Here is a 25,368-nt window from a genome sequence, read left to right on the forward strand (position 1 = left end):
TCATAAAGCGAAGGCGTCATGACGTCACGCTGGATGACCGTCAGAGTGGGGAAACATGGCGGCGCACAGTTTGTCTCCGCCGCTCAGCAGGCTGCTGTTTACTGTAAAGGTGAGCTGACCATAACACACGCATTTATGTTTTCCTAACAGCACAGCAACAGACGAGTAGCGCTGCTAGTAAAGTGCTAAAGACACGCAGGAAAGTCCTGAACACTCCTGACTAAGCTAGTGAAAAGATAACACGAAGAATTTCTATCACTTGGGAAGAAATTATTAAAAAACGGTCTGTTGGCCAAAAAAAACTTGAAATGTAAATATTGTGGTTTTATATGAGAGTTTAAATCAACTTTCGGCTCGACGCTTCGGTCACAGGTTGTCCTCTAGATGGCCAGGAAATATATGCTGTCTTCAGTGGACCGTGTTATGTTCAGTCAGACAAGTATTGTCCTCGGAATCCTAACTGTCTGTCTTTGACTAGTCGGAGACATCAGTCTGGTTAAGGGACTGATTCAAACATTACTTACTGGATGTTGGGTCGGTTAAAATGAACTACCCGTCGATTGGAAAACTGGGAGCAGTACTCAAAGTTAGGTGTCAAGTTTATAAAGTTCTCATTCGACACATCCATTTGTCTTCACGCCATCTCTGATGCTTTTTGTATTGAGAGTATAACCAGGTAAATCTATGATCTCTCCAGCCTCACTGTTGCACGACCTCTCAAGTAAATTAGCATTTTATCTGTTAGCTGCACATTGTAAATCAGTTGACCTGACCAGTCCGGTCAATCTACACAAAGTAAAAACATTAATGAAGTACAAACAAATTTTTATTGATGTCAGATTTTTTTCCCATTACAGTATTTTCCACTTGTTCATTTTAAAGCTAAACATTTATATTTTTGTATTTTATATACCTGTGTGTTACAAAAATATGTATACAGAAACATATGGTCATTTGTCATATGTACCCACAAACAAATGACCTTGCACTGAACACAGGCATGTGTTATGCATGTGTACGTTATGTACAGATACCGAATTGCGTGAACCTAAATATGTCACGGAACTGATGGGACTCAGAAACACCCCCACAATTTGTTTGTTCCTTGTATCTTGTATCTTGTATCTTTTTCAATGGATAAGTCCCACCAAGTCTGCAATGGTCGACTGTAGTAGGATTGCAATCATATGATCATCAGCAGGCAGCTGACGTAGCGTTGACTTATTGTCATGGTTACAGTGACACAGTGCCACTCTCTCGCAATGATATGGAAATCTTTAACAAATCCGTGAATCCATATTATAAGCTGCATCACTGCCAAAATCTAATCAATTAGTCCTTGTGTCATTTCTGACCTTCCCTGAAAATTTCATCCAAATCCAGTGGTCTGTTCTTGAGTAATGTTGCTAACAGACAAACCAACACCGATCGTCATGTAACTCCACCGCGTTCTTATGCCAAATAATGGAGCAGCCATCTCTAAAGTAGATTAAAGTGTCCACTGCATCTGTAATAATTTTTGTTTGTAACAGAAGAACATATTGTTTCAGATGATCTTGTAGACTATAACAACATTTGGAAATAGTTTTATTGACACAAGTTTATGGATGTAGTATGACACTTTGTCTGTCACATATGGATTGTTGATTATACATAAAGTGTGACAGAAGGTTCATTCCAGGTGAAATGACCAGATATTCCTTGGGGGTGTTGCTGCACCATTTTCAAATTAGTCCTAAATTTGCATGCCATTAGATAGTCACAAAGGGTACTTTCTATGCAAAATTGTAGGCCTGTAGCTCAAATAGTTTGTGAGTTGTGGGGATCTGAAATTTTCAGAATTTGGGCTATAAAAAGCCTCGCCAGGGTTTTTGCATCTTTAAGTGGTTAATTCTCAGCCTCTAGACATACCAGAGAGCTGTAAGTTGGTAAACAAGGCCTCTGCATGTAGCTAGTGCCCCACAAACATCCTCAGGTGTTTCCCTACACTCTGCAGGCCATGGGGACCTGCTAAAAATTAAGAAAACCTACTCACGAGTGGGGTTTGGGACCTTAAAAGTACTAGAAATACTGCACAGAAGTGTTCTAACACCCCTGGGTTCCATTCTACACAAACTTGTGAGATAACTTAGCAAACTGGAGCTTTCTAGGTACCTCAGTTTGGAAAATATGAGCGCCCAAAGTTGGACCAGATTTTTAATTGGCTATTTTTGGTGGAAAAAACTTGCTTTACATGGAACCAGAAACAATAACTGATGAAAATAAAGTTAGTTTTGCAGTGTTTTTTAGTTTATTTAGTTTAGAAATGAGCTGAAATGGAATACATCTAATCAGATACAACAGCTTTTCACACAGAGCAGTTGGAGCAACACCAGTTGAATATAATAATGAAATAAAACTTCCCTTATATGGTGTGTCTGTGTGTGTTTTGCAGTATGTCTCACTCCACTCCAGATGCAGTGCTGTGCATAGCAAGGCTCACTATTCTACCGTTTACAATCCCAATGAAAAGGTAATGCATGACTTTATTATTATTCTTTTCTTCTGCTTTGCTTTTTCTTCTTTATATTTTCTTCACCCTTTTCTTCTATTTTTACTTTACTTTTTCTTCTTTGTCTTTACTTCATCTTCTTTTTCTTCTTTATCTTTTCTTTTCTTTATTTTTCTGCTTCTTTTCTTTTTTTGCTTTTTTCCTTTTCTTCTTTTGTTTTTCTTCTTTTGTTTTTTGTTTTTCTTCTTTCTTCTCTTTATCTTTTGTTTTTCTTTCCTTTTCTTCTTTTCTGTTTCTTCTTTTCCTTTTCTGTTTCTTCTTTTTCTTTTGCTTCTTTTCCTTTTCTTCTTCTTTCTTGTTCTATTTACATAACATTTGAGTTATTCACCAATCACAGGGTGACAACAAATACATTGTACAAATGCAATACTTCTAAAGAGAAGAGGTGTTATTGCTAAAAAGTAAAGTGTTTTGATTGCTACTTGTTCTTTGAAAATCAGAGGAATTAAGGAAAGTCCTTGCTGAGTCAATGACGAAGGGTGCTAATCTGTCGACTCTTTCCTTCCGCAGACTTTTGACAAGATCCTCATTGCCAATAGAGGAGAAATTGCTTGCAGGGTAAGACTGACACACAAATATGCCCTGTAACTGAAAAGCTACTGAAACGGTTGTTGGACTACTGTTGAACAAATACACTCACTGAAGATTGACGTAACACTAGGGACATTAAATCAGTGCCAAAATTCTTAAAATGTGATATGCATCTGTTGCAGCAATGCGAAACAATCAGCATTCACAACAGCAAGTGTTATCTTCCTTCCTCAGTTCATTAGCCGCCCGCTAGCATAAGTGCCTCTCATAATGTTAGCAGGCTACCATTATTGCCATAACTTTGTCAAAATATAATTTTATGTACTATGTCCTGCTATGGTGATGGACAGGATGACAGACAAGGTTAGACAGGAGTCTCCATGGACTATGATGTTTGCAGATGACATTGTGATCTGTAGTGAGAGCAGGGAACAGGTGGAGGAGAAGCTAGAGGCGTGGAGGTTTGCCCTGGAAAGGAGAGGAATGAAGGTTAGCCGCAGCAAGACGGAGTATCTGTGTGTGAATGAGAGGGTCCCAAGTGGAAGAGTGAGGTTACAGGGAGAAGAGATCAAGAAGGTGGAGGACTTGGGGTCAACAGTCCAGAGCAATGGAGAGTGTGGAAAAGAGGTGAAGAAGCGTGTACAGGCAGGCTGGAACGGCTGGAGAAAAGTGTCAGGTGTGATGTGATAAAAGAGGTTCAGCTAAAATGAAAGGAAAGGTTTACAAAACTGTGGTGAGACCAGCCATGTTGTTTGGTCTGGAGACTGTGTCCCTGAGGAAAAGACAGGAGGCAGAGCTAGAGGTAGCAGAACAGAAGCACATGTTCGAGGCTTTGGAGATAAAGTCAGAGAGGCCAGACTGAGATGGTTCGGACATGTCCAGAGGAGAGAGAGTGAATATACTGGTAGAAGGATGATGAGTTTCCCACTGCCAGGCAGCAGACCTAGAGGAAAACCAAAGAGGAGGTTTATGGATGTGGTTAAAGAGGACATGAAGGTATTTGGTGTGAGAGAAGAGGATGCAGCAGACAGGGTTAGATGGAGGCAATTGATTCGCTGTGGCCACCCCTGAAGGGAAAAGCCGAAAGGAAAAGTAGAAGAAGAAGTTGGAACACCGTATGTCCAGAAGTTTTACCAGTCTTATGACATCCCTGCCTCACACACCTGCAGATGGAGGAGCCTGTAAACAAAACCCTGTGGAGCTGCAAAGTTATCATCAGGATCTCAAACATTGCAGCTTTTATACAAAATTTTGTTAATTGTGCATTTCTGCTTTTACACATAGCAGATTCTACCTGCTAGTGTATTTGACATAGACTATAGAGTGAAGCATCAGTATTAATTTTGTGTACTTTTCCATCAGGTGATTAAGACGTGTAAGAAGATGGGCATCCAGACTGTAGCTGTTCATAGTGATGTGGACTCCAGTGCTGTAAGTCACCCTCCATGGAACGGAGGGAACTAACAAACTTGTCTACTCCTTTTTCACTGGAAACCAACCAGTGGGCCCTAGAGAGATTTAGTCTAAGTGTTCTGAAATATTTCCTTGTCGCAGGATGTAGCCACAGTGCTGAGGTTCTGGTAGTGGAGTTACTACAGTGAATCCACGCTGTCTGCTGTGCATAAGCTGCACTGGAGACTAAAGAAAACTCCATGGAAGCAAATCTGTCACACCGCATTTTGAAATTTAAAAGCTGTTGTGTTTTGGGGGGTGTTTATGGACTAAATAATTTTGCACCTTTTTTTACCTCTTAATTCAGTTCTTCCAAATTTCAATAATCTATTTCTATTTTCCCTTTAATTTTTCAATGTTCACACTGCCAGAATAGAAATTGAAGTTTAAAAAAGTCCAAAAAATCAAGTCACAAATTTGCATCCAATTTGATCCAAAATTTAAGCTATCAATTCAGATTAAACATTTAGGGCAGTAGTCAGTTTTGTCTGAAATCAAACCAATAATCAGCAAAATATCTAATAATGTTCTGCTGCCCACTTGTCATGTGACACGGATACTTGAATTTACAGGAATCTATGGCAGCAAATGATGGCACATAATGAGTCCGTTAAAGATCTCCTGTTGTGCTCTCTTTCAATAAATTAAAGAAAGCCTCCTGTATCCTCAGAATGTGTCTTTCAATCTCTCAGCTCAAAACACTACAAAGATGCTTAATTTTACCATGGCTAAAATACAATCCCTGTGTATTTTAGCCATGTTCTAAACAGGCTGTCTGTAGCTGTAGTCAATCTGTCATTCAGTCAGTCACACTTTGTGTAGTGAAGTGCATATAACACAGCCACATAGTAATGTCTCTGTATTTGCTCGAGTGAGAACTGTGTGCATGTACAGAAAGAACATGCAAACTCCACGCAAAAAGATTCAACCAACCAACCACATCCAAAGAAAGACGACAACGCTAACCACTGATCCACTGTGCAGCCCCGAGGAAGAGAATATGAATAGTAAAACTAAAAAGTCAAGTAAACATTATTGAAATTGTTGAAGCATATCATTTCAAGCACAGTCTCTTTTACATTTTGTTTGTACCTATTGTTCAGATAAAAGACACTAATAATTTGGATCTTAACTGTAAATATCCCCGTCTATGTGTAGGTTCATGTAAAGATAGCTGATGAGGCAATCTGTGTTGGTCCTGCCCCAACCAATAAGAGCTACCTGAACATGGACGCCATCATGGATGCCATTAGAGTGACCGGAGCACAAGCTGTAAGCATTTATGTAGCTTTTATTACATAATGTGACTGTGGAACACTGCATTCATTCTGTCTATTAGATACAAATGCACATCAAGAGTCATGTTGCTACATTTCCATTAAAGGGGAACTTCGGTTTTTTTCAACCTGGGACGCTAGAAACCACATCTCAGGACGCTAGAAAGCAAATCTTGTTCCGAAATTGCGCGATAGCTCGTGCGATTTCACGAGCTCTTGCGTGATTTTGGAACGAGATTTGCTTTCTAGCGTCCTGAGATTTGGATACAGACCACAACAAAGAGCGATCGCCAGGTAATCTGGAGGTTTTTGTTCACTTCTCATCTCTAGTATGTTGTGGGACACTCATTGAGACTATCCGAGCCGGTCAGTGTGGGGAAAAAAAGCACGTTAGGGCAGACTTTGACGCGGGGGGGCAAGTTGCCCCATACTTTTTGCTAGCTGAGCTGCTAAGCTGCCTGCCTGGCTAAATACTGGAGCTATGTCGAAAATTCATTTCTCCATCACTCACATGTATGAAATTACGTATGAAAACAGACCCCAGGTTGAAAAAAACCGAAGTTCCCCTTTAACAGCTGTCTTAAGAGTAATGTGAACATTTGACATGTACTGTTAATATGCACGAGTAAACTACTGTCTCAGCAGTCAGACTGACTCCCACTGATCAATCTATTGAGATGTTTGTATTTTTTTATATTCAGTACTGTTCAAAAGTTTGTGGTCACCCAGACAATTTCACGTTTTCTATGAAAACTCACACTTTTATTCATGTGCCGACATAACTGCACAAGGGTTTTCTAATCATCAGTTAGCCTTTCAACAGCATTAGCTAACACAATGTAGCATCAGAACACAGGAGTGATGGTTGCTGGAAATGTTCCTCTGTACCCCTATGGAGATATTCCATTTAAAATCAGCCGTTTCCAGCTAGAATAGTCATTTACCACATGAACAATGTCTAGACGGTATTTCTGATTACTTTAATGCCATCCACATTGAAAAAGTTGCTTTTCTTTCAAAAATAAAGACGTTTCTAAGTGACCCCAAACTTTTGAACGGTGGTGTATGTTTCTACTGTTAATTTATAGTTTTATACTTTCATAAAACTGTACCTTTTCTTTTGTTTTAAAGAAATTAAATTTGACATTTTTTTTAAAGGTCCATCCTGGTTATGGGTTTCTCTCTGAAATAAAGAGTTTGCAAAGCGACTGGTAAGTAATAATCAAAGAGTTACACTTATTGTCTATCAGCTCAAACATCGCCATGGTTCATTAATTAGTTGATGTCAGGTGCTGAAGTATGAATTTATTTATTTTTGTTCAGCTAAAAAATGCAGTTTTATTTTGGACATGTCGCCAATGTTAGATATCAGCAACTGCATTTATGGTTTATCTGAGGTAACATATTTTGACTTGTAATTATAGCACATCAAAGTCTTGACTTTGACTTGCAGTTGAAAATGATCTATATTAACTGTTTTGTGTTGTTTACTAAAATCTTGGTCCATTTCCAATTACACCAGCAATTACAAAAGTACTTATTAAATCACAAAGAATATCCTGCTTCATTATGTTTCCTATTTTTTAATGATGCGTAATAGAAATACTAAATGCAAACACAATCTGTGTTGTGAGGTCAGTGGATCTAGTCCTGTCATGTGGTGGGAGATCAGGACTTTGTTCTTTCCCTGTCTTGTTGTGGTCTGCTGTAGTTATGTTATTGTTCTGTGGCTAGGCAGCAGAGGGTGTCACGTTTATTGGCCCAGACACACATGCAATCCAGGCGATGGGAGATAAAATTGAGAGCAAGCTGATTGCTAAGGCTGCAAAGGTCAACACCATCCCAGGATTTGATGGAGTCGTCAAGGTATGGGCACACTTACACAGCAATGCACATGTACTGCAAGAAGTGCAGCAGATGAAATCTTGGGGGGGAAACTGTCCCCATGCTTTTTTTTTTTTCCACATCCACAGTTTTTTGTCAACATTAATCCTACTGATTTTTAAACAGGAACAAAAAAACACAGAAAAGATAGCAAATCTAAAATTTCAGTAGATATTTCAATTATTTATTTAACTCTTTTATTTTTTTTTGGCTTTATTAGATAGGTTAGTAGAGAGGCAGACAGAAAAGTAGGGGAAAGACCTGCAGTACAGGGCCGTGAGCTCCTGTTTATGGGTCACCCGCTCAACCAGTTAAGCCATTGGTTGCCCGTTTGGAACTAATTTTATGCTTGCTGAGCGTCTTATACACCTTAAATGCAGGTTGCGGTAGAAGCTAGCTAAGCAGCTGCAGCACCAAACACACAAAACTCAGCACACCAACTCGAACAGGTGTGTGAGCAGAGATGTGTATCGGCAAAAATAATCCCCAGTAATCCACTTTCGTTGTGGCTTTTTTATTTGCAGCGTTTCTTTTTTATTTGCAGCGGCGTTTCTTTTTGTTTGCAGTGTTTCTTTTATTTGTTGCAGCATTTCTTTTTATTTGCAGCGGTGTTTCTTTTTATTTGCAGCGTTTCTTTTTTATTTGCAGCGGTGTTTCCTTTTATTTGCAGCGTTTGTTTTATTTGCAGCGATGGCGGGTCTCGGCCACCGTAGTGATGTATGCGTAAAGAGCAAAATGCAGAGTTTGAATGTCAGACTTAACCAAGTTGAAACCAAGCGACTTTAATGTTCATTTATTGTTTTCTATGAGCGGAGAATTGTATATGTGGAGCACATCTTTACAGTATCAATATCACAGTCCACCCTATTCATTGAATTGTGAGATGCTGAATTTGTCGTCATGATAAATTTACCATTAGTGGCGCACGTTCGTTTTTTTTTTTTAAACAACCAAATCTTCCTATTCAGTGTTTCCCTCATGTTTCTAGCTCATTTTGCTTTGCACATGTGCAGCCTGTATCAACAAAGTTTTAAAAGGTCTATGTAATCAAGAACCCTTACATCAGATTAAACAGTTTTATCACACAGATTAATCTTGAAGATTAGTCACTTAAGTTTTCTTTTTGTATCAAGCAATAAAAACAGTTGGAGTATGATGTGTTTGAGTTTTATTTCCTTGGTTTACATTGCACCGTCTGTCATGTGACGATTGCTCATGCACACATTGCAGTAGTTGATATTGAAACAATATATAGTTTAGTACATATCTCCAGGCTTTGAACAGTAGAGATTTGTCTTTGGTTCAGTATCTGTAACCATAACTCCTCTCTGTGTCAGACTGCAGAGGATGCTGTGAAGATTGCACAGGAAATTGGTAAGTCATCATTTTAATACACACTGAATATTTAAACTATGTGTGACAGAGCAGAATGTTCCTCAGCTCTGTTACGGCAAAGGCTATGTCCTGTCTATCTGACTCTGACCCAGAGGATGTGTTCAGTCATTACCAGGACTTATTGTTGTGATCAAAAGTTTACATACATGTGAAAAGGATATTTATTTTACTTAGCTACCTTATGACCTGTGACTTAAATGAAAGGGGATTTATTGTGAAAGTGCACTAAAAAAGTTTTGTTTCTTTTGTAATTGACAAAATGTAGTGGATCATAAAACACATCCTGCACAGCTACAATTTGGTTGCATGTTTCTTAAAGGCATTAGAGGAGATTTAAATTCCTAAGACTTTGAACGTAGCATGCACATGCGCACATGCAACCTCTCCCTCACCCCCCTCTAACCTCCCCCCTCTTAACATTTACGAAGAAACGTCCCCCTCCAGAAACTTGCGTTGGACTCGTGAAGTTGTCTTTTACGGCTGGGTCCCCCTGGATCTTTATCTGCCATTATGTAAATAAAGATGAGCAAAACAAGTCGCCAGCTAACTACGAAGCTATACCAAAGCAACACATACAGAAAACACGTAAGTCCAAGGCGTACGTAATCTACGTAACTAGGTCTGAGCAGGAAGATTTTTGATTGACAGGAAAGGGAGCAAACCAAACGCCTCGGTCCGAGCGCGTTGATTGGCTGATGTTTTTCAGGTCCTGCCATGTCCACAGTTATTTTTTAAAATTTTTTATTCTTTTAGAAACCATACATACAAGTCCACTAAAGGTCAGTGTATTCATTTTATGTGAATCAGACAAATCAAACAAAAAAACATCCTCCATAATGCCTTTAAGTCTTTTTAGCCTAGTATTCTTCTTTTTGGTTGTCATGAATATAAATACAAGGTGGTGGTAGTAGTAGGCGGCTTCTGTCAGAATCCTGGCATCACCAGAAAATATCATAGGAGAAAGCTTCATGAGTAAGGTTCATGAGACAGTGGTTCAAAGTCACATTTGGAGCAAGAACCGCAAAACTTGAAGATTTCTTTTTCTTTCCTTTGAATATTTGACTTTTTGCCGACAGTCATATATAAAGCTTTATAGGATACAGTTATGCCCCAAAATGGGACTCCGGTCCCATATTTTTGTGTGTTAGTGTGTGTTAAATACACACAGTGTATATACAAGAGGACCTTTGCAAATGTTGCTTTATCTTTGTTTTGTTGCTAGGCTACCCAGTGATGATTAAAGCATCGGCCGGAGGAGGAGGGAAAGGAATGAGGATTGCGTGGAATGATGATGAGACAAGGTATTGTGTTTCTCTGTTGTTTAATATCCTTAATGTGTCTCAATGTATCTCTGTCTCATCATCTGCCTTTTTTTAAATCAAGGAAAACCACAACAAAAAATGTAGATCACAGCTGAAACAAAAAGTAGATAAGTTGCTCCGCTTCTCTTTTTTCTGCATGCACTACTGCAATGAAACTGCTGCAGCTGAGGTTCTACTTCTGTTGTAATTAGAAACTATAAAAGTACGATGGCAATAAAAAGGATGTAACCCTTTGGAGTTGCATAACTTTCAGCATTAAGATGCACAACTTTCACCTAGAGTATAGAGTACGGTAGGTTTAGCGGTTCAAAAGGCTACGTACAAATGTGGTGTACTTGTCATTTTCTTTACAGTGACAGGTATTTACTTTTGGTGCATTTCATAGGTATTTTTGTCAGATACAGACACTCAAATATGGAAGAAGCAGCAATTTGTAGGTTCAAATGAAAGAAACAGCTCCACTGCCGAAAATGAAAACGACTTACTGCAAGAAGCTGAGTTCTGGCTTTAAAAGCTGAGCATGGCCACTATGTCTGTGTTTAAGTCTGCATGAATGGGAGAAGAAGAAACACATCATAAAGCACTTTGTAGAACCTAGCTAAGATTAAAAGGTGCTATAGTCAAACCAGCCAGTCTGACACCAACAACCGTGGCACATAGAAAGCCATTTAAATCATCTTTCTTCCTCACTCTGATGTTTGGTTTGAACTTGATTGTTTGAACTGTGTTCACGTGCCTAAATGCATTACGTTGCTGCCATGTGATGATGATTAGAAATTTGCGTTAACGAGCAATTGAATAGATGTAGCTAATAAAGTGGACAGTGAGTGTATGCACACACTTAAATATTTGCAAATACTTACATGACTACAACTGTTTTTGCTACAACTTAGAGACCACTGGGGGGAAAGAAATGATATTTGTAATTGCTATCTTTATAACTGCTGCATTTTTGGTGTGTTTTGTTTCAGGGAAGGTTTCCGGTTCTCGTCCCAGGAGGCAGCATCCAGCTTTGGAGATGACAGGCTGCTCATTGAGAAGTACATAGACAACCCCAGACATATAGAGATTCAGGTATTTAAATGTGCAAGCTCATCAAGCCTGACTTGATGAGTCTGTAATTTCAGCTTTGACTGCACATGCTAGCCTCACCTTTAGCCAACAAGCCAAGCTAGTTGTTTAAAAATGTGGGGAATGTTTTATTGGGATAGACAGGAAAGTAGGGAGAAGAATAGGGGAACGACCTGCAGCAAAGCACCATGAGCCGAATTCGAACCCATGGCCACTGCGTTGGGGAATATAGCCCCTGATTATGGATTGCTGGCTCAGCCTGTTGAGCTACCAGGATGCTCATCAGTCATGATTTTAATATTTGAGAGATTTTTGATGTGGTCTTAGACTATTGGAATCCACTTTGCATGTTCCATGAAGATGTGTTTTTCCTTCTCAAAGCGTCCTAATGAGATGGAAACCGTGCTTGGTAAGGATACTTCAGTAGGGCACTGTCTGAAGTGTAGTCTCAAGAGTGCTTAGTGTACCAGCTCCAAAAGACTGTGAAGACGCTTGGCCATTACTAGGTATCCCTGCATTGTTACCCTGAAGAGCAGTTCTTCAGGCCTTTGTGCAGGCAGCCAGCAGTGCATTGCTTAGGTGGATTTCCACCACAGCATGTTTGCAGGCATGGACGGGCTTATGAGAAGCCTAGACAGCTGCGAACAACCATGCTTTGACCTCACAGAAGTCAGCAGGGAGAACAATGGCGAGTAAATGGCTTCATTAACAAGAAATGAGAAAAGTTCTTAGAAGCCAGGAAGTGAGCACACTTGGGGTTTGTTCATGCAGCCAACCTTTGGTAAATGAGCCTTTGCTGTTCGGGCCCCTCATCTGCAGAACTTCCTGCATGGAGATCTCAAGCACACCATCTCGGTGTTCTCCTTTAAACCTCTTTTTAAAATCACTTGCATTGTGTGGCTTATTCTTAATAGAAGGTAGTTTGTTATATTCATTTAAATGATTTATCTAAAGTTGACATGTTTGCTTTTGTCATGATTTTTTGTAAAGCACTTTGTACCTTTGCTTTTAAAGTATATACTTAAAGTTTTACAATATTTAATTAATAATGTTTTTAAATTCTAGAGTTTATTCTTCTTTTGCTTCTTCTTCTTATTATTAAATTTAATCTTATAATTAAATGTTAGTATTGTTTGTTCTTGATTTGTAACTTTGAGATCTGATACCCTTTTTATTTATTTTTAATAAGTGATGAACAATGCATTCTGATCATTTCCAGTCATCTAGTTGATCTGTGTCTTTGGTAGGTGTTGGCTGATAAACATGGTAATGCTCTGTGGCTTAATGAGAGGGAGTGCTCCATCCAGAGGAGGAACCAGAAGGTGGTGGAAGAGGCTCCCAGGTTAGTGAGACACTGTCTGTGTGTTAACTTGGCAGTTAGTCATTTTAATTTAACACAGGCAGGGGCTAATTGTTTGTCACATGGCAATAAAGAGGTTGAAGTTTAGAGGAGGGTGAATAGTCGATCTGATCTCCACCTCAGTGTTTAATGTGTCACCTCATTATCTGCCCAGTAAAAACTGCAACTAACAGAAGTGATGTTTTCCCCTAGCATAGTCTCAATGGTTTTAAATTGTGCGTTGAATTACTGCTAAATGATCTGTTCTTTACTTGAGCCTCTTTGCTAACGTCACATAAAGCTCTAATGTCCTTCTACATTTGAGTCTGTGGTTCTTTGCTGTTAATTACCATGTCACTATAGGGATCTTCAGGCTCCTCAGTATCAGGTTATTGGTTTTTAAATGTATATTAGTAATATTTTTGTGTATCATTGGCTAAAATTAAATTGAAGATTTTTTTACCTAACAAAAGCCTGATTATTGGACAGTGATCACTCCAGAGAATAACTCTTCTGCTCATTGAAGCAGCGTTGGAGTCAGCTTTGCCACCTGCTTGATAATTCACACTAAAGCAACTGAATTCCTACTTTAGATATGTTTAATTATGCATTAGGGCTGCATGACATATCTCAGCATCAACATTGTAATTTGATTATTATGTATGTGCATTACAATGCTGCTTGATCCAAAAAAAACTTATATAATTGTCATTTCTCATGACAAATGTACAAGAGAAGTCTGACAGAACATAATTTTCTCTGATTTAACTCTTCTTGGATAAGCTGCGTTTCTTTATTTCTTAATTCACAAGACAATGTTTGCTGATATGCAGGGTCTAAATATGCACAACAAAATGACAGAAACAGGAGAGAAATACTGAAAAGGAAAATTTGGCAGTGAAAGAAAATGCATTAGCGGTCATACAGCTGCATAATTACAGTGATATTGATCACAGTTATGATTTGGACTGAGCACGATTGACTGTGATATTGACTTTTAAAATGCTCCACTTGGCGAAGCTATGCTCATAGAAAGCTGTTCCACAATCACCACAATCATTCTAGTATGATTCATTATTTGTAAGTATTCATTTAAGTCCTCTGATGAAACTTGCTGTGTTTCTTCATATCCCAATATTGTGACAGAAACGTAAAATATCACTAAGTCAGTTTCCGCATTCAAAAAACTTGCAAGTTTTCACTGTTTGTTAAATCTTAAGATGCAGAATTTGTGTCTGTTACCTTGTGGCTACACTGAACATGTACCATACACGACTGGTCAAAAGTTTAGAATGCCTGAATTTTAGATTTTTTTTTCTAATTGAAATTCAAGTCTGGGGCTGTTTTGCTGGATCCAGGGTCGATGACTTGTATAGAGTGAGAGGAACCCTGAACCAAAACGCCTACCACAGTATGCTGCAGCTCCATGCAGGAACCTCTGGTATGTTCTTAGTTGGTCAAGGGTTCATCCTACAACAAGATAATGACTCAAAATATAAGTCTAAGCTATGCCAGAACTACGTTAGGGAAAAAAAGAACAAGATGGTAAGCTTGAAAACATGGAGTGACAGCACAGTCTCCAGACTAAAACCCCATGCAGCTGGTTTGGGATGAACCGGAAGAAGAGTGAAAGCAAAGCAACCTACAAGTGCCACTCATCTATGGGAACTTCTGCAACAGAGTTGGGAAAAACTTTCTGAGAAATATTTGATTTCCATTGTAGAAAGAATGCCACGAGTGTGTGTGTTCAGCTATTATATCTGCCAAAGGAGGCAACTTTGATGTGTCAAAAGTTTAGAATACATTTTGGTTTATAAACTTATTTTTTTAGTTCATTTGTTTGGTTGTTCTATGTTTTCATTTCAGAGTACAATGAGACTAGCCTAGCCGCGCTAGACAACCTACGGCAATGAATTTAATTCTCTGCCAGGGTGGGTCTAGTTACCCTCCATAAGGCTCGAGGCTGGATTCTCCTAAAACTGGCCGGACCAATCACCATAAAGTGTAGAGTCAGAAGGCGGGCATAACTAAGTGACGACAGAGGCGCGACGATTCTGACAGAAACAACCGGCGCACAATAAACAGTTATCTTTCGACTCGGCTTTGGCCACAGCCCTTAAAGATTTGAAGCTAAAATTCAACTTGAAAGAGAAACAAAGGACGGCACTTAAGTGTTTCATTGAGAAGAAAGACGTATTTGGACTTATGCCGACGGGATATGGCAAATCCTTAATTATACCAGTTGGCTCCGCTGGTTAGGAAGCTAATGGGACTTAGCCATAATCCGCCGGCGCTCTAGGAACTAAGTCAGCCTATTTGTTGCACTGATTGGTTGTATACCTACCCAATTGCTGCAGAGGGATTTGATAGACAACCTTTTAGCCCACCTCCCTCCCTGTCGAACGGCCCTAGACCCTTGTGCCTTCAGAAACATGGGTCTGGCGCGGCTAGGCTACAATGAGACTTTAAAATGCATAGTTTCCAATAGAAAAATTTGAGTGTTCTAAAACTTTTGACCAGTAGTGTATGTGGGCCATTCATGGTGCAGATACTGCAGTGGTCTGCATCCAGAATAATCACTGAAAGTGTGAGCAGTACATTGGTGCAGTGCATCACAGAGATCCATGCTGCAAACCAAACCATAGGTCAGTCATATGTTTTATATGATGTGTGCACAGCCCTTTCACAGAGAAAATAAACTGTCTGTAATTTTTCAAACTGAAAGGGAATGAGCACTTTCTATTAAACAGGGCCTTCACTTAGGAGTCTTAATCACACCATTGACACTAACTTGCTTTGTTTAGTTAATTTATTAACTTTATTTCTTGCATAATGTAATGTAATTTGTAAATATAATGCAATCCTAAAATAATTATCACTGCCATGTTTTGCCACAACTCTATGCTCTTGAAGTGCTACAGATGTAGTCGCTATAAGTTAATTCTGTGGAAAATCTGCTCCGCTGACGTAGCGTATATGTTACACATTGAGTGTCGCCACCTTTTACACCACTGAGATGAGTCTGTCTGTGTTGCTCCCTCTCCAGTACTTTCCTGGACCCGGTCACACGACGGGCAATGGGTGAGCAGGCGGTGCAGCTGGCCAAAGCTGTGCAGTACTCCTCTGCTGGCACCGTGGAGTTCCTGGTGGATTCTACGAAGAACTTCTATTTCCTGGAGATGAACACGCGACTGCAGGTCTGTGTGTGTACCTGTATGTTTGTGAGGGTCATGGCAACGAGTAAGATTAGGCTCGTTTTCACTTTCAGAAGTTTTAGAAAGTTTTAGATCAACAAGCACATTGCTATTTTGCTTCTGTGCTTCCAGAAGCCTGTATTGTCTGTTTTGACCTTTTGACCCCAGGTGGAGCATCCTATTACAGAATGCATTACTGGCCTGGACCTGGTGGAGCAGATGATCAGGGTTGCAAAGGGCTATCAGCTGCAGCACAAACAGGAAGATATCCCAATAAATGGCTGGGCGATTGAAAGTCGTGTCTATGCCGAGGTGTGTGTCTAATTAATAAATAAATGAATATATATGCATGCTGATATAACATTGTGCTTATACTACTTTTGAGAATGGAACCTGATGTTGCAGTGTTTTCCATTTATCCATCTGTTTCTCTGTTGTGTTTTCTGGTAGGATCCTTACAAGTCTTTTGGTCTTCCCTCCATTGGACGGCTGTCTCAATACCAAGAACCACTGAACCTCAGCAATGTCAGTTTGTGTGTGTGCAAGACATGATTCTTAAAGCTTCTTCACTAGACAGGATGATGGTGTAACTCACCAGTTTCATCAGCTGACTTAACAACTTAAGGATGCTGCAGAGAAGAGCACTTAATTTAAGTTGAACCTCAGATTAATTTGTAGTTTCCTTTTTTAAATTTTATTCTCCTTGTACACAGTCCACTCGCTGTCAAAGTGACTGGCTAGTGTCCATAAACATTGTGCTGCTTGCTCCTCTCTCTGTCAGGTCCGTGTAGACAGTGGCATCCAGGAGGGAAGTGACATCAGCATCTACTATGATCCCATGATCTCTAAGGTCAGTGACATGTTTAAATGTAGAATAATTTTTGAAATAATGCATTTGTTATTCTTGGAAGAAGATTTCAAAATGACCGTTACACAAGAGTATGTGTATTTTCAGCTTTTCTTTCTGGTATCTATTTGTAGTTGGTTACCTATGGGGCAACACGAAAAGAAGCCCTTGCCAAAATGGAGGACGCTCTAGATAACTATGTGATTAGAGGTACACCATCAGACTTTCTCAGTGAACATCGGCCAAGACACACAGTCACTTTTTTAGAATTATTTTTTTCTGTAAAGAACTTTGATCATCTTCTTTCCAGGTGTTACCCACAACATTCCCCTTCTACGGGAAATCATCACCCATCCTCGCTTTATCTCCGGCGACATCAGCACCAACTTCTTGCCTGAGGTTTACCCTGATGGCTTCAAGGGTCATCAGCTGGAGGTGGACGCACGCAGGGAGCTGTTGGCCTCTGCAGCGGCGCTTTACATCGCCGCTCAGCTCCGTTCACAGAAGGTCCTGGGCGACCAGAGGTGAAGATGTTAGCCAGCTTTACACTGCAGAGGGCTACAGAGGTCAGCAGTGTAATTTAAATACCCCCCTCCAGTGAAAGTCTAGTTTCTTCCTACAAAATCAAGTTATTTTTTTAAGTCAGGGATAAAGACAGGGAGTACTTTCATGGGGGGAAAAAAACAAAAAACTTGAATACTACAACCAGTATCAACGAGCTGAAAATGAGATAAGACAGAACCTTGTTCATTGCAAATGGCATCTATCCATCCATCCATTATCTATACACTGCTTAATCCTCATTAGGGTCGCAGAGGGGCTGGAGTCTATCCCAGCTGACTTGGGGTGAAGGCAAAGGACACCCTGTACAGGTCACCAGTCTGTCACAGGGCTACATATATAGACAGTCACACCCACAGACAATTTAGAATCACCAGTTATCCTCAGCACGTTTTTGGACTGTGAGAGAAAGCCAGAGCACCCAGAGAAAACCCACACTTGCACAAAGAAAACATGCAACCTTCATGCAGAAAGATCCCTGGCCAAGATATGAACCAGCGATCTTCTAGCTGCAAGGTGACAGTGCTAACCACCTGTCCACTGTGCAGCCCTACAAGCGGCATGCCATAGACAATTAAAATACATAATAAAATAAATGGAATGTAATCAGTGTAGGAGAATGTGATTTCTTAAAGTTGACATCTGGATCATGAGTGAAGATTTCCAGCTCCAAACCTGACAGTCAAATTTAACTGAGGTGCTCCTAATGCTCTATTGGATGAGCATCTATCAGCAACATAGTTCCTGACACAGTACTCTGGGCTCAGTTCTGGCTCATGGTGATTTGTTCCTTGTTACCCACCAATCTCTGCTCCCTCCTTTCCTGTTTCCCTCTGTGACCATCAATAAACACACAAAAAAAAGTTTTAAAAATGTGTGCAGAAAAAAAAAAGTTTATTTTTGGTCTGGCATTAAGACAATTAAGAACTGGCATTAATTACAAACAGCTGGTATGTCCTGCTGTCTGTGATTTTAACCAGTGGACACGACACTTGACTCACATATGAGTAATACGCTCACTTTGTCATCCTGTGGTAAAAGAAGTTGACCTTTATCAGAGAGAGTGTAATGTCTGATTGCCTTCTGACTAATGCAAATCAACAATCAAAACACTGCCATCTTTTTTTGTTTGTTTAACAGTTATGGCTTCTGAAGTAACTGAAAAATGTTGGATTTTGCAGAATTGTTTAGCAACACTAAAAATAACAAACATGGTAACTGCTATGAAACGGGTCTCATCTCTAGATATGGCAGAGATATACACATAACAGAAAAAGAAGCTGTAATGGTGTGGTGCCTTATAATGCACAATAAACCATGTCTGTGTTACAGAGTCCCCACCATTCCTGTGAAATGTACCCACTGGGGGCTGTGTGTGGAGCTGGGGGAGGGATGCCATGCTATGGAGATTACCAAATCAGGAGATGTTTATAATGTGAGTATTTAATGTGCATCCCTGAACATTAGACCCTGTTTTACTGCATAGATCAGGGAGGAAAAGCATTAAAGCTGCATGTGATTCTAATCCATTCAGTATGGAGCCAGTTGTTTAAATCCAAAGCTGACATACCAGAAGATAGAGCAGCGACCAGTCTGCAGGAATCCTTGTGACTTTGTACTGGAAGTCTCTGTGTCTTGGTAAAGTATGAGCCATCAGGTCATTTAAGAAAATAATCTGTTTGTCTCTGCAGGTGGAGGTGGATGGAGGAAAGGTAGAAGTCATTGGAGCATTTAACCTGGCCTCTCCTCTGTTGCCACTCACCATTAACGGCTCAGACAGGATGCTACAGGTAGCACACATTTACACATTAGGGTTGTCAACATGATGTACATTGATCAGCCACAACATTATGACCACCTGCCTAATATTGTGTTGGTGCTAAAATTCCTCTGACCCAGTGGGGCATAGACACATGACCTCTGGGGATGTCCAGGATGGTCACAGTGAATTCTGTAGGTTGCAAGGTGAGGCCTACCTAGATCAGGCTTATCCTGGCACATCCCACAGATGTTCAATAAGATTAAGTAAGGGTTCCCAGCAGAACGTTGTGTTATGACAAGATAATCGATGTTATTCACGTCACCTGTCAGTGTTCATAATGTTGTGGCTGATCGGTGTGTCTTTTTTATGACACAGTAAGCACATAGTAAGCAATGACCAAAATCTATCAATTTCAGTTGCAGCATCTTTGATATTTTAACTTTTGTTTCAGTGTCTGTCCAGAGATGCTTCAGGAATGATTGTCCTGCAGTACCTGGGCACTGTGGTAAGACTGCTCTAAAGTTTCATTAAAAAAAAAAAATCACGTACATAACACAGATTAGCATCTCTCGCCCTCATGTCACTGAAGCAAGCTGTAATGTAGTGTTATGTTCGCGACCACACTCTCCCACACAAAGGAAAACATTGTAGCAATTTTAGCTTAGTACCATTATAATTGATCAATGGATTGCAGAAGTGCAGCAGGGTTATAAAGTGATGAAGAAAATTTTGGCAAAAGTTGTACAGATTACCAGCACCTTCAGACAAGTGGCAAATGATTGGAAAACCTCAAGGTTCAAATCCACGATCCGGTGACTCTGTTGTGCTGTCGGGGGCATTTTGCTCACATAATTGGGTCCAGTTGTCCCTTTCAATTTCTACCATGATGGGAGTGGTCTCTTCCAGAATGACAATGCTCCAATCCACAGCCCTCCAGTGGTGTTCCAAAGACTTGCAGAATCTATTAATGCTATTCTGGTGGCATGTAGTGACCAAACCTTACTAACACACTTAACTATATAGTGTTTTTTTGAAAATTTGTCACCCTTCTGCAGCACGACAAAAGAATAAAATAACATGTTTTTTTCTTTTTTGCCCTTCAATAATGAATGATAAAATGTCTTAACCCATCCATCAAATGACTTCAAGTACTGATTTAAAAATACTTTAATAGATCCAGAGTTGGAGTTTAATACAATAATTTAAAGTGCAATATGCAAGATACTGAGCATTAATATAGCGGCAAACAACTTGATACAGTAGAGTAATGACATCCCTAGCAGAAAATAAGTCACACTTCCTCTGTGTTAGACACCTCTGAGCTTAGGGGATTGGAGGAGGAACAAAATCTGGTATTTAAAACTAGGCGAAAAGGGAAGAAATGGACCAAGCAATTCACAATTGAAGCCAAAATAAGGACAATCTAAAGGTAACGTCTTCTAAAAAAGTGATAGAGATGATATGCAGTTCTTGAGAGCGCCTCATACACGTGGTTGAGGGAAGAAGGAAGAACACTAACAGCTCTCAAGCTGCCAAATGGCCCACTGGCAATGAAGCTTTTAAAGCCCATACTGATTGCACAGTGACAACAGGTAGAACTCAGGGCGCTTAACCTAACAGAGGAAAACACGCCCATAACCTGCCTACACACACACACACACACACACACACACACACACACACACACACACACACACACAGCAGTGATAGTGCATGTTAGCGGGCATTAATACACATTAGTGCATGTGAATCCCTCCCGTTGAAACTGCTGGCTTGCTGTGGTTATAAATAAACCAAGAGTGACCTCCCACAGCACTTCGTAAGAGCAAAGGTGCAGTGTGAGCATTCAGCTGGTACCCCAAAGCCATTTATCTTAGTTACCTAATTTATGTGCACTTGCCTTTGCTGTGTTTTCCACTGCTACGTAATGTTTGAACATGAGTAGACCCATGGGTGGGAATGCACAGCAGAGCAGAACAAACACTGTTAAGTGAAGGGGAGATGGGTCAAGTGAAGATAATATTACCAAAAACTTCCATTCAGTGTATTTTGCAATGCTAGAATTGGCTAATGATTGTAGCTGTAATGATGTTTTTTTGTGGCTGTTGTGTTGCAAATTTAAAACTATTTTTCTAACCACTAGTTGGTCACATTAACAAAAAAATGACTTTCCACAGTATTAAACACAGCAAGAGAGCCACAGTTTTCCACAGTAAATAATCTGCAACATTATTAGTCATTACACAGCGGTTTGACATCAAAACAATCCTCATAGCTGATGATGAAGTGACTTGTTCGCTGTAGTTATTGTTAGTCCATCTGCTGAAAACAAATGCTTAGCTAATAAAGACAACCCCAAATAATGCCACATCAACTTTATTAGTCCAGGAAATCTGTATTTACTGCCACCTTTAAAATGTATTTAAAGTCAAAGCTTTAATTTCTTTTTCGGTATATTACACCACAGAATATTTCCTCACCTCACGCTGTTTTTTTTTTTTTTTTTTTTTAAATTGTAGTTTAAGCTACGTGTTCTGTCCAAATTGGCTTCAGAGCTGAACTCCTACATGCCAGAAAAAGTCCCAGAAGACACCAGCAGCATCCTACGTTCACCGATGCCTGGCACAGTTGTGGCTGTGTCCATTAAGCCTGGAGATACGGTAATGCTTCCCTGCATGTATGAATTTACCACATACATAAAGCAATTCTTACCTCATCTACAAGTGTGTGTTTGGAGTGATCTGAAGCCAAATAGAATTGCAAATACAGTATCCATATCATTATATCCCATATATTGAAACAATGAAGACCAATATTTCTAGGAGAGAGTAGACACTCTGGTATTGCAAAAGTCATTTCCCTCCTCTTAACTGGATGTAGTGAGACCAAACTAACATGCTTAGATGCAGAGTACTTCCTCATATTACCAATGCTGGCAAAGAAGTCTCATTGGTTTGTAACACCATATACGCACAGTATGCTACCACTGTGCATACATTTGGGTGTACTTTTGGTTTAAGTCTGTTGTCCGTGGTCCAATAAAATTGAACCCTTGACTCCATAACATTCAATATTTTAGACAGTAGAGGACTGACAACTTTGTGACAACAGTTTGGATTTGACAGTGCCCCAGATAGAAATCTAATTCTGTATAGACATACTTTATCCAGTGTGGTGTTTACTGGCCTTGAGTCCTGATGTCAACCTTGTCAACAACTTTCAAATCAAATGAAATGGGCGACCCTGTAGTCTGAGCGGGCGAACCAAATACAAGGCTATAGTCCCAATGCAGCGGTCATGGGTTCGAGTCTGACCCATGGACATTTACTGCATGACAAATCCTTCCAGACAGATCTGTACATCTGGTAGAAAGACTGAAAATGTCAGGTTAGTTACTTTAGTAATTTTGGAGTGACTTGTCATGCAAAGGTGGCGGTTTTAGATGTCCACATGCTTCTGTCTATGCTGACGATACGCTACATTACATACCTATGTATTGGTATTAGGGCTGCAACTAACGATTATTTTAATAATCAATTAATTGGTCGATTATTTTTTTCGATTAATCAATGAATCGGATAAAAAAAATTATAATTTCCACCTCTTCATTCAGAAATGGAAGATTTGGAATGACAGAACAAATAAGATCATGATAGTGAGGCCTTCGTTTTCAACCATTGACAGAGGCCTCACGTTCATGCTGAGGATGCTCTCAGTCAGACAGCTGCTTGCTGTGGTGGACATGATGTCTTTCTCATCATGAAGCCTATCAATGCAATTCATCCTGCCTCACTCCAACACAGACCAGTGTCTTCACTCACATGTCACAAAATTAAAACTTGAGGCTTAATCTTCAAATTATTACCACTATAGTGTTCAAGTTACGTTTATTTGTAATGCATATTCAGACCATGCTTTAGCTGATGAAAGTGAGCTTTAGCTGATGAAAGTCACACATGCCCTATCGCTGTCATTAACCAGTTAATAAGCTAACCCTAGCATCAGACAAGCTATCAGAGAGACTGACATTATGTTTCCTCACTTTAAAACGGAACAAATGTAGCATAATGCAGTGACTTAAGGTGCGTGTCCATTATATGCGACACATCGCACGTGGCATGCTGGTCCAGTTGGTGCGTTTCCAGCCGTGTGTTTACCTGCAGCTCACTTGCATAAAGTAGACTCGACTTGTACTGTCCTTCAACATCTAAACTAGCCGTCGGTGAACTAAAACCAGGACAGATTCAGCTGCTGCACAGATTATTTCTCGCCTCAAATGCTTTAGAAATACTTTTCCCTGAAGTGATTTCGAAATAATAGAGGAAGTTTGCCGAGCCGCTGTGTTTATCAGACTCATCTACCGGACCGTCAAGCTGGAAGCGCGGTCACGTGACCACGTAGTGGCCCGCTCGTGACCGTCCGTCATCAGTGCGATTTTTCAGATGCGTGCATTCGCATGTAGTGGACACGCAGTATGTCTTTTGTTTTGTGAAGCGTGAAATGCTCCCACACTTTTGAGGACTTCGGTCAAACGGTTTTCTCCCTGCTGGTCATGTTTCATTTGTTAAATTTACTTTCCTTTGAAAATACCTCCCCTGCTCTGCCTCCACCTCGCTCTGTTCAACTCGCTCTGCAGGTGAAGTAGACGGCTCCACGACATGGTGCGTGACGCATGAATCGCGGGACACAACGAATCGATAATGCAATTCGTTGCCAACGCTTTTAATAATCGATTATTGACGATTTTATCGAGTCGTTGTTGCAGCCCTAATTGGTATGTATTCCAGTAACCCTGCTGGTCAGTTTCAAACACAAGTAAGTGGCTTAGTGTGCTTAAAGCAAACACTAATAACATCTTGAGGATGATGATAAAAGGCCTTATCGCTCTACTCCTGATGTCTCCCCTCTTTTCATTTATGTTTCCATGCGCTATAAGTCAAGTTCCAAGCATTATGCCATTCTTTTCATGCGCTCTTCTCTTGTGTGGTTGTAGGTCGCTGAGGGTCAGGAGATTTGTGTGATTGAAGCCATGAAGATGCAGAACAGTCTGACAGCTGCCAGGCAGGCAAAGGTAATGTCGGTCTGTCTGTATCAGTGCATCTATTCTAATGACTATGGAGAAGCAGCAACTAGTTCAACATTTGCTGGTGCATTTGGGAGATTTTTTTGTTCATTCATTTATAATTTATGTAAGGCAGATTAGACACATGTATTTAACTGTGACAAGTATAATTAGCTTGTGCTTTTTGTTTAGTGTAAATAGTCACTGTATGGATGGAAATCTTAAAAATGTTCCTTTTAAAAACCTTTTAACCAAAGCTTGTGTTAACTTGCCTTCCAGGTTAAGAGTGTCCACTGTAAGCCAGGGGAGACAGTGGGAGAAGGTGACCTGCTTGTAGAGCTCCAGTAAAACACTACCTGTGATCAGCCTGATGTCCACACAGGAGGATCCATATTAACAAACACTTGGTTTCTCTTGCCAGTGGTCAGCCTCTGCGGTGGTCCACTACTAGTGTGCAGTCTTCTGCAGATGTCAGACTCCTTCATGTTTCTTGGACTCCTATGGTTATTCGGTTTTGTCACTTTCTAGACCTGATTGTTAGTTTTTATTAAAGGGTCAGTTCATCCACATTCCCAGTAAAGGTATTTTGTCATTTCACGCACATTTTGAAGAGTGATACGAAAATCCTGCCAATCCAGTATAATGGAAGGACATGCCTTGAGTTGATCAATATTATATTTTTTATCAATTGTCCTACTAAAATTTTTGATGTGGTACAAAAAAAAAATCATCTCTCCTTTAGTGTGTTGGAGTCAGAAAGATCATGGGTTTAGAGAGATCTCTTGTGGTGGATATTTCAAAAATAGTTTTTTCTCCATCAGAAAAGCAACAAAACAAAGTTGGTATTTTTAAAGTAAGAGGGAAAAAATGTTGAAATTTGGATGAATGAACTGACTTTAAATGAGTATACATAAAACCAATAAAGTGCTCCTTTTTCATACACAGTAATGTTGACTGTACTTCTGTCTGGCTACATCTAAAAGGAGAGTTGGCATGATGTAGTATAAAAATAGTATAAAGGTTCTATGAATTATGGTATGCAGTGTTGAATATTTCTGCTACCCTACTGAGGATAAAGCGGTGTATAGAGAATGGATGGATGGAGTATTGAATATTACTT

General features: G+C 39.9%; 1 protein-coding gene across 1 annotated transcript; it reads left to right on the plus strand.

Annotated features, from left to right (window-relative positions):
- Window positions 1–25,188, plus strand: pcca (propionyl-CoA carboxylase subunit alpha). The gene is given in 24 exon segments (XM_051959828.1): window positions 1–109; window positions 2,435–2,512; window positions 3,062–3,109; window positions 4,445–4,513; window positions 5,693–5,806; window positions 6,970–6,994; window positions 6,997–7,022; window positions 7,546–7,677; window positions 9,033–9,069; window positions 10,313–10,391; window positions 11,384–11,486; window positions 12,731–12,825; window positions 15,869–16,019; window positions 16,185–16,328; window positions 16,467–16,541; window positions 16,798–16,866; window positions 16,998–17,073; window positions 17,174–17,387; window positions 18,757–18,859; window positions 19,116–19,214; window positions 19,638–19,691; window positions 21,706–21,846; window positions 24,180–24,257; window positions 24,528–25,188. Coding segments are annotated over 24 exon segments (2,133 nt in total). The 5' UTR covers window positions 1–55; the 3' UTR covers window positions 24,597–25,188.
- The last annotated feature ends 180 nt before the right edge of the window (window positions 25,189–25,368 follow it).

Source organism: Acanthochromis polyacanthus, chromosome 15, assembly GCF_021347895.1.
Source record: "Acanthochromis polyacanthus isolate Apoly-LR-REF ecotype Palm Island chromosome 15, KAUST_Apoly_ChrSc, whole genome shotgun sequence".
NCBI classification, from domain to species: Eukaryota; Metazoa; Chordata; class Actinopteri; family Pomacentridae; genus Acanthochromis; species Acanthochromis polyacanthus.